Source organism: Kryptolebias marmoratus, linkage group LG11 (genome assembly GCF_001649575.2).
Source record: "Kryptolebias marmoratus isolate JLee-2015 linkage group LG11, ASM164957v2, whole genome shotgun sequence".
Taxonomy (NCBI): domain Eukaryota; kingdom Metazoa; phylum Chordata; class Actinopteri; order Cyprinodontiformes; family Rivulidae; genus Kryptolebias; species Kryptolebias marmoratus.
The window spans coordinates 21,163,259-21,179,088 of record NC_051440.1 but is presented as its reverse complement, the minus strand read 5'-3'; the positions used below and the strand labels follow the sequence as shown (position 1 = coordinate 21,179,088).

Genomic DNA, 15,830 nt, shown 5'->3' with positions numbered 1-15,830 from the left:
TTTATATTTAGATCCAGTCAAAGATTAATATCTCATTCTGGCATGAATGCATATCTTACCCAGCATTGCTTGAGAAGATTTATACTCCTTTCAGGTCTGTGCACTTATAGCTGAGCTCTAACTGTAAGCATGCTCCTCTGTTATAATTCATTCTGATATGATACCTTTTTAAAAATGTTAGCCAATGTTCCTTTATACTTGCAATGCTGATCCTTTCCTAAATATACATTTATTCATATTCCATGTTTGCTTTGTCCTGTTCAGGGTTGCAGGAGAATGAGGCCTAGAGACACAGGGACAGGTAAGACAAAAGACTAAGCAGGGACAGATGATGTTTGCCTTATTTTAATGATCCATAGTAATTAACTTTAACGAACTGACACTTAACGCATAGATTCAACTCAGCTTCCACCTGACACATGGTGGAATAAAATAGTGAGGAAAAACGTTGAAGAATAAAAATTATTTGATTTATTTATAACAGAAAGACAACAGTTTCAAATTGTTGGAATTTATTGTCTTTTTAGTACATATTGTGGTCACTGTTGAGTCTTCATTGAGTCTTCATCCATTTTTCCCTAGAAGCTGAAGCACAGCTGGGATTAGTTTTGGTTAAGGGTCAATCACATTACATGTAAAAATTCTGAGATGGTTTTTAATAGTTAAAACATAAAATTTAAAGGTTAAAAATAGATGTGATGAAGACATTTGCAGGTTAAAAATTAAAATGTGAAATACATATAAATAATAAAAAAAAGAGTGATAAATTGTCAAGCATTTATTCATTGTTTAAAGCTGATTTATTGCCATCATTATTAATTCCTCTGTGATCATTTCCAACACAAAATCTGCCATTTATCACTTCAGGAATGTGTCAAAAATGGACAAAGGTAACAAATAATTGCAGAATTTGAAGTAAAAATAATGACATCAATAATATAGAAAGTCATTTGTGTGACTTAATGATTTGTTTGATTGATAAGGTTTGAAGTCTTTTCATTACTTCTAATTTTTATTAGTTTCATACTTTCAGCATGGAGGCTATTTATCTGAAAAGATAAATCTCAGTATTTGTGTGGCAACTTATTAACACTTGGTTCAAAAACTATACAAAAAAAAAGAAATCAGGGTTGTTTCAGTCACAACATTCCAAATTGAATTTTTTTGATAATGTGTTTAACAACTTAAATTGACGTTATTTACAACTTTGTTGTAATTGTGTTTTTATCAACAAGGTTTATTTTGACTTTTGAATTTCAAATAATACTTTTAATTAAAATGCCAAGTTTTCAAACTATAACAATGCAGCTGAAGCTAATAGGAATTTCTAGAACAAAATGTGTTTTTTTAGAAACTCATCTTAAGAAATCTGTAATGATTTACTTGCTATTGTGGCAGACAGATAGTTGGGAAAAGAGTTTACTTGAATTTTCAGGTAAATATTTTTTGTAATACAAACTTTTATTTAATAAAACCAGTGTAACACATTCTCTGTTGTCTACTAAAATGATCATTTGCACACGGTGAGATGTATGTGACTGCTAAGAGTCAAACCAGCGGACTGAACAAAGCAAAGTCAGATCATCGGAGTGATGAGTGAGAGAAAACAGTTGATGGATGACGGGCGGAATAAAGAGACCCTTTGGGCCAGGTTGGAAATATTGCCACTATAATTATCTGTAATATCTGTCTATGGCCTGTTCAACTTTTGTCAGAGGTTTAGGGCATTACTTAACCTTGCTAAGCCTAAGTGGAATGAGTGGGAAAATGATTATCGAGTAGTCATTACAGATGAGGATCTTGTGTTAATAGGTGCTAAATGGTCATTTAGGAAGAAATAAATTAGTCTGAGTGGCTGAGTGGGAGAGAGTCTGGTTGCTATTGATGTTTCTAGAGTCAAACTTTTAGAAAGCTGTAAGGAGGGGAACATTACTTCTGACAGAGCCATAAAGAAGTCACTTCTAATTAGCAAGCAAAGTTAAAATGATCAACTAATGGCGCATCTGAAATCACAAAAAGGCAAAGACAAAGTTCCTTTTCGATTTTACTGTCATACTTCTAAAACTCAAAGTTTGTAAGAAGTTAGAACCATTTATCTTCCTCTTTGCCTGTACTCTCTGTTCTCACATTGTCCTTCTTTGTCAGCTCTTGAGAGAATACTTTTCTGAGCAATTTAAACAACAGATATGACACAAAATGTGTTCAACACCGGCTAATGAATGAATGAAAATAGGTGCCAAAGCATCCTAGAGTGCACGGGAGATGTGTTTGTAAAGATTGGGGTAGATTGTAAACTTCACTGATTTCCACCTCACAGGAGGTTGCTGAAGATCTGTACGGATCCTTGTGTGGTATCCTGCATGTATTCATTTCATTGTTTACATCAGAAATTAACAAAAAACAACAACAAAGAAAGCAAATATTGCTAAATGCAAATAGAAACGAAATTAAACAGAAGCATTCACAATTTGCGCAGCTTGTCAAGGTTGTAAAAACTCCTGAAAAGTTTTCTGTCAAATCTGAACATATATAAAAGATACATAGAACATACATAGAAGATGCATATTTGTTCCACTAAGACTTTAATGCCTAAAAATCTCCTTTTGACCTTAAGAACATGCTGAAAATCATCACGTTTCAAAATCACACACTGAAAGTTGACAATAAATGCACAAACACTTTGCAAAGAGTAACTGCTAATACCTTATTAGGCACATTTTTAATGTCATTTAGCCTAAATGAAAGCAAAGAAAAGAGGTCAGACTTTGTAAACCCTTTAACTGTAGCACCACTTACCTATGAATGAACACATTCTTTTTAACAATACGTCTGCTGAACCATCTCTCACTTTTAATGTGAATAGTTTTGCTTTTCTTGTAAAAGGTCACTTATTTAAAAAACCCATTCACTGTGAAGAGTCTGACAAACCAAATACAATACAGCAAAGTTCCAATAATAAATCCTTTTGTAGGAGAATGAGCGCTGATCAGCTGAGCCAGCTGGACTCAGGCATGTACGAGTTTCTACACGTCAGACTGTGACATCAGTACTATAGCAGAATTTCTACATTTATAAACTATATGCAGTTACAAAATGTATTGCAAGCAATAAAAGAAAATGTTTATAATTGCTTTAGAAGTTATAGGAGTTTGGATTAGCTTTATATAATCAGTGAAGTTGGCAGCTGTGTGTGTAGGGAGCTGAACCTAGGCAGAACATACTCAGCTGTAAGAACTTTATCTTGTTGCTGACTCAGAAAAAGAGTGAAAAATAAGTTTTTTAAGGGTGTCACATCTACTACAGAGGGTTGCCTGCATGCCTGCATGGAGGTGCAGTTGGGCAGCATTGCTGCTTTGCAACAAGATGGGTTTAAAACTTGACTGGGGCCTTTCTGCCTGTAGCTGACATGTTCTCCTCATGCATTCACATTTCTTTTCAAGATTTCCTCCCACAGTCCAAAAATATGCATGTTGGGTTATTTGGGTATTCTAAATTGGTTCTATATGTGAGCGAGTGAAAGGATGGTTGTCTGTCCTTAAAGCGCTGAAGATAGGAACTAACCCCATGTGAACCTAAATGGATGAATGAATGGATATCTACAAAGAACTTACATTTTCTTAAAATATTAATAAAAAATAGAATATTAAAGCATCATGATTCCAGCTGGAATCTCTGGATAAAGACACTATTAACATTTACAAAACATGAGCAGTAATGTGATATAACTGTTCTACTTGCATTTTTTTTCTTGAGTTTTATTTTTCCTATCTCTCATGCTTTCCATTTTTCGAAATATTTTCTGATCTTCAGAAGAGAAATCAAGAAGCTGAACTGTGCTGTAAGTTATAAAACATCATTCTTAGCCAACAGTCTGCAGCCTTTGAATTGCTGTAGGAAAACACTTTAAAGAGCTAAATGCTACTTAACAGGTTGACATATTTATAAGATTTAATGATGTTGAAGAACTTTTTGTCTGTTTATGTCTTTAACTCCCTCCTGAAAGGCAAAGATCTTGCTCATGGAGTTTCCAAGCAATGTCTTGTGCCCAAAAAGCATTTAATGAACATTTAAATAAAATGTCACCTTTTTATGCAGGGTAATATTGTTATTTACAATTCCTACAGTATGCGGTTTTAGCTTTAACTTACAGTATCTATTGTTTCAATAGAGATATTTTTATTCCTATTTAACTCACAACATTAAACTTTCTATGATGTCAAATATGCAAAAACTTACCATATATTTCACAGTCACCAAGGTCAAGGCATTCACAACGTCTTTCACCAAAGGCTGTGAGAAAAAACAATTTTCTAACCAGCATTGTGTGAACTTTCAGTAACGGCTTTATTAAATTAGTGCAAAAGACAGACATAACTCATTCAAAATGTCATCTTTTGTTTATGTTGGTCTTTCAAACGAACCCATACACGCTAAGTTCTTCAGATGAGCGCAAGAGAAAAAAGGCAAAACTATCCACCAAAACCACAGTCTTTTTTTTCTTCTTACACAACTTCTTGTGACTCGTATTGAAGGATGGACAGAGAACGGGAGAGGCAGAACTGACAGGAGAGAGAAATCAAACCTAAACACAAAAACAGTCAACAGAACAACACCCCTGATTGTGCAATTAAACACAGATTTTAAAAAGTAATAAACAAGCACAACAAAACCCAAAAGATGTTACAACAAAATAAAGAACACATCAATAGCTTTAGAAATTATATCTAAATTCACAGAAAAAGTGTTTTTTCTCATTTTAATTGTACTTACTGTGTGGGAGATAAAAGAACTTGCAATTAAAGTACATAAGTTAATCAATACTGTATATTTATACAATGGTAAAAAATAAAATATTTATATAATAGTACTTTTTTAAGTTTTACACCATTACTGCAAAGATATACTGTTTTCCACTCCATGACAATAAATGCAATAAAAATCGAAGCGAATCGAAGAGACAACTCCAGAGTTTCTTACTTTGAAGGCTTATGGCTACAACCTTGTCCTAAAAGACCACAACCACTGCTTACAAAGAAAACAGGCTTTGTTCTCTCTGCTTAAAGAGGGGAAACAAGATCAAACACGATCTGTGACAAGAAAGCAAAAGAACACGTCAAAAAGTCAATGCTCTTCACTGAGCAGGGCAGCAGCTCAGACTTTGCAGTTTTACCCAGCCCGGTGGGAGACAGAGAGAGGTCAACAGATGGACAGGTGAGGAGAGATTTAATGTCTATGCATGAAGAGAGAGAGAGGAAGAAGGGGGAAGGGGGGGGGGGGGCATAGCTGAATTAAAAGAGGGAGCTATGAGTGCAGAAAAGAGGGGAAGAAAGTATGAGTCATAACTTCCAGTTGAACTACAGAGATTTATGCTGTGGTTTAATGTGAAAGACAATTCTAGCATCAGATTTTTTTTTTTTTTTTTACAATATCAATATACATGTTGTTTCAAGTATCTCCTACAGTGGCATATTGCCATTAACACCGCTAACATCCAGTATATGCCTGTCAGTGCAACAGAGATGTCCCAAAATAAAACAGAATGAATACTGGGGGAAATAAAAAAAATAAAAAGAATGGTCAGTGCTGGATGCAGTGAGAGGACAGAACAAGAATGAGTCAAAGTAAAATAAAAAAATAAATAAAAAAAGCTCGGATGAGAGACGATTAAGGTAGAAAACGATAGATGTAACAAGGAAAGAAAAGATGAAGAAGAGGAGTAGAGAGTGGCGAGAGGATAAGTGAAAAGTCGTTTAGAAAATAAAAAACCCATAGAGGTGTTACACAGCAGTTGTGCCAGTGGGGATTTTGTGTATTTGCTTGTTCGATTGGTCGAGGGGAGAAGATTTCTTCTTGCTGCATCTTCTTTTTCTTCTCTCCGAAGCCCGGGTCGCGTGGGGAAGGTAAGTTGTTGATTTTCAGTGTTGCAAAAAGGGCTATGAGAGATTCTAGCAAAATCTACAGGCCTGATGGAAGGAAAAAAAATAAACAGGACAGGAAGAGTGCGTGTGGGGTGGGGAGGAAAAAAGTGTGGGAAAAAAAGGGGAAGAAAGAAGAAACGTCAAGGTCACCATTGAACAAGATCAAGTGGAATCAATTAAGCAAGACATGAAGCAATCAAATTATTAACAATTCAGGACAAAACAGCACAGATAAGTCAGAATTGATCACTCTGTAAGCTGTCAGCTGTAGAAACTCATTTTAAATGTTTAAATGTGGAAATTTTCCCTGAAATTGTGTCAGCCAGTACCTTCTGTAGCTTTTTGGACAGGACAATCGATAAAGCACAGAAAAGCACTGAAAACTTTTAATACAGCATCACATTGAGAAATACTTTCAGAAGTGGCTTCAGTTCATTTAATCTGCACTAGTTTAACACCTAAAATTACATTTAAGAGTGAGACCAGCTCATGCAACAGCTCTTCAAGTTCGCTGGAGGACGGCATTCTCAAGGAAGCACCCAAAATTTTTCTAGGGGTTCTCAGTTTTCCTCTGAAAATATTGTCGCTTGAATTTTTGACATGTTAAAAGAAACTGTGCAACAAATTTTTGCTCAGAATAGTCAGCCACAATGGGTGTCTCAAACCCTTCTTAATTTTGTAGCAGACATCTCCTGCCTGTCTCAAGAGGCTAAGAGCTGCTCACAAAATGTATGTCCAGGTCCAAAAAGTCATGCCATGATAAACAATAATTATTGAGAAAGTGGTCCGAATCTACCTATCTTTATTTCTAAAGTGCACTCCAATAGATTAACTGATGAACATGGTGGGTACAATGCAGGCCAATGTACAATGTGGGCAGAGGTGCACAACAAAAGGATGTGCAAGTCATGTTTTTTTTAAAACTGGCCGTGCAAAACACAACTGCACGGCTTGTTAGTGATTTAGTTACAAACACTCAAATTCACTGCTTTTCTTGTACTTCGCTCACAGTTTTGAATCTGCAACTACTCTACACCATCACAGTCCACAGAGATCCTTTCTGAAGCATCACATTTCATGATAGGTTTAAACAACACCAAAGCATTGACTTATTATTGAAGGGAAAATTTGTTTCAGCTCTGTCGATGTAAATTTTCCTAGCATTTGCCAGGATTTTGAGACAGACTTTTTTTTAAGGAAAATCTTCAAAATATATGCAAACTTCTTTTGCAAGATCATACGTAATGTCACAATTCTTCTCTTCTGTATGGAACAATAGTTTGCAAAGAGCTACAATGAAATTGGAGGAGGTGACAGAAACACACACCACACACACTTGCTGCAGCATGAAATGTGAGAGTTTATTGATTGCCTCTCTCCCAGCCTCCACCTCCTGTAATCTGCTCTTTTTTTCTGACATGGTTTGAGACGGCTGAGGATACAGCAGTCACACACATTACTATTTGCCACTTTGCTCATCTTCTCTCAGTTTTTCCCCACATTTCCTCTTTTGTCTCTTCTATGACTTGAATTTTAAATTAAACAAGGTATACATTAGGCTTCTATGTCCTTAAAGTGCACTTAAGAGCAAATCAGGAGTCATGCAGTCAGTGAAATGTCACTCAGCTTTACCTGTCTCTAATTGCACTTCACCGGCGATACGAACACTACATTTGCTAAAAGCTTCACAAGTGCACTCATCAGTCCATAAATGCCCAAGAATTTTACCTTTTTTAATAAACTAAATTAAAAAGTTAAATTATCAAACTTATTGAAACAACAAATGTACCCATTTTACAAATTTTCAAACCTCTTGGCAAGTGGTATTTTTTGGCGATGGTTCATAAGCAGTTTAAAATGAAATGATTTCCAGGTTCTTAATGTAAATTTACTGAGACTGCTGCAAGAGAAATATGCTAAGTATTCCAAAAGAACATAATTGAAAAAGTGGAATATGTAACAAACCTGATCTGATACTTAATAAAATGTTTCTTCTGTATATTGACGGTTAAAAAGGTTCAACATGACATTTGTGAATCAAACAGAATAGTTGCAAAATATTTTTTTTTAAATTATTGCGTCATACTACAAAACCAACATCATTCCATCAAAATTCTGTTATATTGAGGAAAAGCTGAAATAGGTTTGTGTAATTTCTTACTCTTTCCAGTTATCCAAGATGCAAATTGTGTTTCTTTATAGATATGAAACTAAACAGTATCTACATTTTCAAACCACTGCCAGTCGGGCTTCAATTAATCAAACCTGGTTTGAATGTATGAAACAGCTTCCAAACACTGAAACTGTGAACAGCAACTTTTACATTTTATTCATGTTCCATAAAAAATGTGTTTCACCCCTTCACACTCAAGCTTTGTCTCTATTAAATAAGACCAAGCTCAGTTAATTTTTCCACATGTGCAGTTGTACTTTCACTTTAAGCTCGGGTTCTCTACCAGAGGCCTGGGAGCCTGAGGGTTCTGCTCCGTATCTTAGCTGTTCCTAGGTCTGCACTCTTCCAGACACAGATCTCTCAGGTTGTTCCTGGGATCTGTTGGAGCCGCTCCACTTCACTGAGGCCTTGACTCTCCACAGCATCTCCATTTCCTCTTTCAGCCTTAGGTAATTGTTATAAACAGAAGATAACTGTTGACAGCAAAAGCAGCAGTGAAGGGATTTCTAACAATATTGGGTCATAAAAGTTTAATCGAAGTCTGTTTCAAAGCCATTCTCGATTACATCAACTCTGGTAACACAAACACTGGCTACTGCAGTTGTACTGGAAGATAACTTATGAGTTTTGTATTTCCAAATTGAATTAGCCCACAGAGAATTTTTAATTAAAAAAAAGTCAGACTTGAGACAGATGCAAAGTACCAGGAAGAATAAATCAGGTGAACCAGAAGCATTTTGCTTTACTTAACAGGCTTACCTAAAAGCTTTGCAATTTACTGCTAATCTTGCAAAATGAATGCAACAAAAGGGTGTTAAAGAAGATGAAAAAAAAAACTGGAGGTGGTAATTTGTCATCGCTGCTGTTTGTTTCTAAAGCATTTACAGTGGCTTTATGTTCATTTTTATTTGCTTTGTTGTTGAGAGCTTGTGAGTAGTTTGCTCTGTTGCTCCCACTTTTTGGTCACAGCTCTTGTGTGCTTTGTTTCATAAAATGGCAGCCAGTGTCAGGCAAACAGTTTGTGCGTTTTGACTCTTGACATGCCAATACGCCTCTTAGTCATTTTTCTTTCTTTATCCTCCCCTCATCTCTGCCTCTCCCTCTCCTTCTCTGTATAAGATTAGAGAGCAGTCTTGAGGAATGCGAGCTATAATTCTTCCAGACACAGTGAAACAAAATGGACTTGAGAAACTCTGAAGCATGCACAAAAGAATGTGAATATGTAATGGGAAAGATGGTATGGAAGGGTGGAGTTGATTGTTTTTATTTCACCATTTCTTTCTTCCTGTACCCCCTTTTAAATTGCCCAGGCCTGTGCTTTCCCCCTCCCAACAGAAAAAAAAGAACTTGAGGTGGACTCAAAGGAACTTTAGGCTCAGATATAGGCTTTGCAAATCTAATGAGAGTTTCTGGCAGCCCTGTTCCACCTCACAAGAAGAACTGGATATGAAAGAAACCATTCTACCCCTCTGGCTAAAAAAAGTAAAGCCCTTGACATGAAAATGCATCGCTAAATCAATTCACTGTAGCTTCAACGCAGACACAGACTATGAAGTCATAGGTCAGTAAAAGATGAAAGAGAGACCCAAATTGGAGGGAGATGGAGATAGATAGAGTGGGATGAACAGAATTTCATCACTTTACCTGAGGTGGGCTTGGTAATGAATGACTCACTTCATGTTACAACACAGAATCTACTACAAAACCACATGCTTTCCTCATAATGATTCCTACTACATCCCATTATTTTTTATACATATTTGCAGTTATGGGTGTTGATCCATTTCAAATACATGCATGCACAGGGATGAATACTTGAAAATAAAAGGTCTGAGCATCCTATTCATTCCATCTTATGTTTTCACGTCTGCTTGATATTTTACTGCGTAAGCACCTAAAAAGTAGCAGAGAGTGAACATTTTTCTTCAAAGAAAGAAATACCACTTGACTCACACCTTTTTTCACCGCGGATCAAAACGACCTAATAGAATATCACACAGACTCGCTGATGTTGACTTATCTTACTTCATTTATTTTAGGCCTCTCTGGGTAAAATCGTCGGCTTAGTGCGTAAAATGTAAATTTAACAAGCTGCAGGAGGTGAGAACAAAATCAGGACACTGGGTGAAACCGTAACTGCTTCCCAGCCTTTGTAATTGGAGGGTGACAGTTGATTAGCTCAGGTATGTCACGGCTGCTAGACAAAAACAGAAGCACTGCTGCATGAAGCGGAATCACAGACAAAAAGAGACAAAGTCTGTCTGACTCAAACTGAAAATAATGAAACGTAATTCACCTAAACCAGCTCAGAGTTGGAGGATTAATGAGCTAGTCATATACTGTATATCCTGCTAATATGCAAGACTTTGTGGTCAAATAAGGAAACAGAGATTATTTTAGTTCAAATCTCTTAAGGTAAAAAGTTATAAAGTCACATTTTACATGTTTAATAACAGGCTGATTAGACAGTCAGATAAAAATACAATAATTTTATCACATTTAATGCACATAAGCATATACTTTCAGATAATATTAGGCTTATTTATATTATTTATTGCAACAAAGACTGACATTTGTTGCAATAATTTACAATGTCAAATCACTTTTACGTTTATTTTTGGGAGTGAAAGCAGTGTGGGGCTTGAGTTTTTAGTGGCAGCCAATCAACCTTAAAGATATAAACGCTATATATACTATACCTCGTCAATTTTACAAAAAATTAAGCTGAAATTAGGTGTGATAGAAGCTGAAACTGATCCTCATCACATATTGTGATCAGACAGAACAGACTGTGCAATAACTATTTGATTTTATGAACCACTGAATGGCTTTTAAAGAAATAAACTGGACTTTTACAAGTTTTGGAGTCAATCCAATTCAAGATGGCCACCACAGCTAATGAAATGTGGCTAAAACCCAGCTAATTTAACAAATGTTGTGGAAGCAGCCGAGAATCATTCATAACACACACTCTGAGTGTGACATCTCACATTATTGCATGAGAATTTTTTTTTTTTTTTTTCAAAGATTGACCAAAATGGATACAAATATCTTCTCAACATAAGATGTTTGTTTTAATTCTTTGGTTAGATCTTGGCGAGACGATGGTTTGATTTCTAATATACTCTTTCGTGCCGACAGCTTGTCTGAAACGTGGTGATTTTAATTTAAAACTAATTTAAATGCAACTGAATGAAAGTAAATATTTGAGAACATCCCCTGCACAAGAGCACACCTGAATCAGATGTGATTTGTTATTCAGTGTCTGTGGAAATGAGCGTGAGTGCAGGCACAGTTCGTCGCATTATTAGCACTTCGACCCCTCTGTATAAACAGATAGCGACAGATAGCTGATGGCAGCAGCTCTGCAGCAGGTGGCTTGTGTGTGAACTGCCAGGCAGCGTACCACTGCTTCAACATAGAAAGAATTATTATGCCATTATCTATGGGAAATATTAAAAAAAGAAACCCAGTATAGCATCTGGAGTAAAGCCAGCAGCATGAAACATGGTATGAACTCTTCTGTCACAATGAATCCTCAGCCATTTGTGTCAGATTAGGCCTGAATTAGTATTTTAAAAAGAAGGAATGTCTCTGTAGGAGATGATCTTAGAATACAGACACAAAAAACTGTTTAGTTAAATACATGTAAAAAAAAATGCAGTATATGAATGGAAAGGTAAGTCAATTTATTTAAATAGCACTTTTTCAGCAACAAGGCAATTCAAAGTGCTTCACAACATGTGAACACAAAAATATGAGCTAAGATAATGGAATGGAATCATGAAACTAAACATACCTAAAACATGAGACTCTAAATAAGACACAAGAGTACAGGAAAGCTAAGATAAACAGAACTAAACTAACCTAAAGGTACCAGAAGGCTAACTAAGAGTACCGAAGGCCAGCTAAGAGTTAAATACATTTTAATAAAAGGCCAACTAAAAGTGTCTGTGTAAAAAAAAGGAGGGAGCAACATAGACAGATCTGAGAGAGGATGCCAGCGAAGACGAGATTGAGGTGAGGAACGCCTACGAATTCTGGTTTAGACCTTTCTGATGTATAACTCACTTGTGTCTTGTTGTTGTGCTCAGGCCTGCAACACAACCTGTGACATGTCTTTAATATCCTCACCTTCAAAGCATGGTTCGGCTGTTCTTTACCCAATTTTAGGCTTTCTACAAGGCTGCTTTCTCTCAAGGTGTCCAAATGTTGCATGAGTTTGATATGAGAAAGATAATCATAAGAACTGGTTTTATAAAACAAAATAATATAATTAGTTAATCATACAACAAACATTCCTGCAAAGTCTAAGAACTGATGCTGTCTGAAGACAAAAATGGTTCAAATCTGTTTATCGAGTTTTTTTTTTTTGTGTTAGCTCACTCTGAATTTCACTAAGTGTCAGAAATAAACAGAAGTTTATTTGTGATCATTTTTGCATTTTTCCCCACACTTGTCTAAAACTTTCTCACAGTACTGTAAGTGTTTAACAGTTAAACAGATGTGGCACCCAGTGTTGCAAGAAATCATTTATAATAAATGAATAAAACAAGTTGCTACAGTAAGATGCAACAGCTTGATATCCATGAACAATTTATGAAGCCCTTAAGCATGACTTGATACTGTTTCAAATAAAAATTCATCCATTTTTAAAGCAAAACCTTCTTGGGTTTTTATAAAGTCACCATGCCCAAGTTTTATGTTAACTGACGTAAAAATGTAAACGTTTTGTAGAGGGAGTGACAGCATTTTGGTTTTTTCTTTTTTTTTTTTTTTAGAAAAGGAATAACACAACATGGTGTTGTATTTTTTGTTATCATCTAATGAAGACACCTAAACATTCATCACAGTGATGTTTGAGCTCAGCTGGTTTTAGCCTTTTATCTCTGGAGCTTGTCTTCAAATCTCAGTTCAAAGATCTAAACTCCTTCATGGTGTAATCTGAAGGCAGAAACACTTCCATTGCACACATCATTCTGGCTTAAGGTTTCTTCAATGAATGCTGTGAAGAAGTCATATTTTTACAAGAGTAAATAAGCCCTGAAACATCATCTCTCTCTAGCTTAAAGGAGATTAGTGTAGAGCTGGAGAGAGGAAAATGAAAGTGGCTGTCAGAGCAAAGCAGAGGATCAGGAGGAACGTTATGGACTGAAATCCTGGGAGGCTAGAGGTAAATTAGAGGCGTACGGGTTGAAAGCTATTTGTTGTGTTTAATAGTAAAAGCTTTGTTTTTAACCCCACCTTTATGTGTTTTACTCTTGGAATGATGCAGTTACCCTTGCTGAAAACACACTAAAACACAGAGAAACTAAAGTTCTCAACAAGTTCAACAACAAAGTCTGAAAAAAAAAGTGTCAGAATTCACTCTTTTTGAGATTGTTTCACCAGATTCTCACACATTTACTCCAGATAATCAAACATAAATCTCCAAATTCCAGTGTGAAAAATAAACTGTCTTTACTTGTAACCCATGTTGGCCAATTCTCTGCCTCTGGCTTCACATCACCATCTTTGACTTTTTGTTTCAGAAACAATGTGGCCGCTGCACGCAAACTGTTCAAGTACAGAAAGGAGCACAAGTTCACATGCACACTGATAGGGGGCAGTGTGGTCTTCTTTGTTGATTTGCCACTTGGGAGCTACACTACTACATAAAGACTCCTTCATCCTTGTAATCACTGGTAAAAAAATAAAAGTACTGTAGCTTTATTTGTATACCTACAATTTATGCAATCACTATGAACTAGTTCACCCAGTTAGTCTGGTGAACATCTCCAATCAGAATGTGCATGTATTATGCAATTTACCCCCTTCAAGATAGTAAAATAATGCTGCATAATTCCCCAAATTAGCCCATTGCTTAGAAATTTATGTAGAAGGTAGGTGTATGGATTTTGCAAGACTCTTAAGCACAATGATCTCAAACGAATGTGAGGATTATAAACAGACTCCTGTGCAGCTTTGGGATTTATCTACCAATCCTGAAAGAGCTAACAAAGGTCCCTGAAGCATTAGAAGATACAGTTCATGTTTGCACTCTTCACACACACACTTGTGCACGCTCACCCTCCCCATTTTTTTTTTTTTTTTTGCAGGTTACATGCTTTATTTAAGGTTCTGAAAAGCAATCCCAGTGGAACACTGAATGGCTGAAAGCTAGGACAGAAAGCCAGTGTGGACGCAGCTCCATACCTTTGGCATTTCTGCTAAGATAAGAGCTGCTGAGGGAGTGGGTGGAACAGGTGTGGAGGCTTCAGATGAAAAGGGTGACCCACTGATGTCAGTGATAGTAACAATAGTACCCCCCCCCCCACCTTATAAAAATGTAAACTTCATAAACTACACATCATTTAAATAAGCGTTTAAATTAACTTCAAGAAAATGCACACAAGAAAATTTATGGGGGAGGAGAAAATAGTGCAGGTTCAATTCCTTTTATTGATTTGTTTAGATATACTATAGTACTGTTTAAGATATTTATTTCTGTTTCCCTTCTTCCTTTGAGCACAACACACAATTAGAACAGTGAGATACTGTAAGAACAAAAAGGTTTTAGTTAAATTTGTTCCTCCTGATGCTGTTGCTTCTGTCTTACCTATTATGACAGATGTAATCTTTGAAAAAAAAGGACTATTGTTTATTGTTTGTGCCGGGATCACTCTGATTCTTGAGTTGACAAAAATTCCATTTGAACCACATCTGTTCACATTTCAGGATATGTTTTTCTCATTTTAACCTTGGTACTACATTACTGACATTTCTTTTGCTCAAGTTTTTCCTCCAATGAGAAAAAAAACATTTTATTTAAAACTTTTTCTTGGTATTTCAACTCAACTATGCAGACTGATACATCTACATAGTTTTACATTAATCATCATAAAGAGAAATGACTTTGATTAACTTAAATCCCTGCAATCTTCACAGGTGTGACATTGACTTATAAAGACTTCCACTTCACTGTTACAATAACTGTCAATGCAGCAATTTTCCATCAGAGTCTGCTCTCAATTCTTTTTGTCAGACTGAGTTAAAGACTTCAGTGTGACAGTGTTTGTCTGATCTCTAAAAAGAATGACATTGATTGTTTTGACAGGTGCCATTTTAAGTTGATGCTCACCTGAAAAACATGCATAAAATAGTCACAAAGAAGCATATTGGAGTTGGAATGTGTCAAAGCACTACTTTAACTGCAGCATAGCTGATTATTTCCCAGACTTCATGATAGTCATTAATTCGACTGTCATTATTAGCAATTCTTTATCTTTTTTTGTAAGCTCTGACATGTAAAAAGCAGTAAAAACACACTTCCTGTAATTTAAAATCAGAGCAGTTGGTTTGTCCCACTAGATTTTGATTCAAGGAAGCAAACTAAGTTAAGTTGGATATTAAACCAAAATCCTTTTAGATATAATCATAAACCCAGTTTCCTGAAGCAGATCATACACAGTGAACTACATTGACAGATTAGTTTGTGTTCTCTCAAATATAACCCCTTTATTTGTCAGTAAAATATTAAAATTCACTTGACATAAATATTTTTGTTGAGGTGGATTGTTTGCAAATGAAAGTTAAACAGTATTTAACAGGATTGATAGTTGTTTTGGATACATATAGTACAGAAAAAGTAAGAGGATTGTGCTTCTGGTCACTGCATATAAATAGTCTAGTGAGTAAATATTAACTAAGTAACAGAGTTTAATCTCTACACCTTCACTGTGTTGTTTCTTTAACCAGTC

At 35.8% G+C, this 15,830-nt stretch overlaps 1 protein-coding gene across 1 annotated transcript in view; it reads right to left on the bottom strand.

Annotated features, from left to right (window-relative positions):
• Positions 1 to 5,347: 5,347 nt before the first annotated feature.
• cdh13 (cadherin 13, H-cadherin (heart)) overlaps positions 5,348 to 15,830 on the bottom strand; it is a 299,969-nt gene continuing 289,486 nt past the window's right edge. Inside the window, exon 15 of the mRNA XM_017419005.3 lies at positions 5,348 to 5,963. Coding sequence (XP_017274494.1) covers positions 5,956 to 5,963 — 8 coding nt within the window. The 3' untranslated portion in view covers positions 5,348 to 5,955. The remainder of the gene's footprint in view (positions 5,964 to 15,830) is intronic.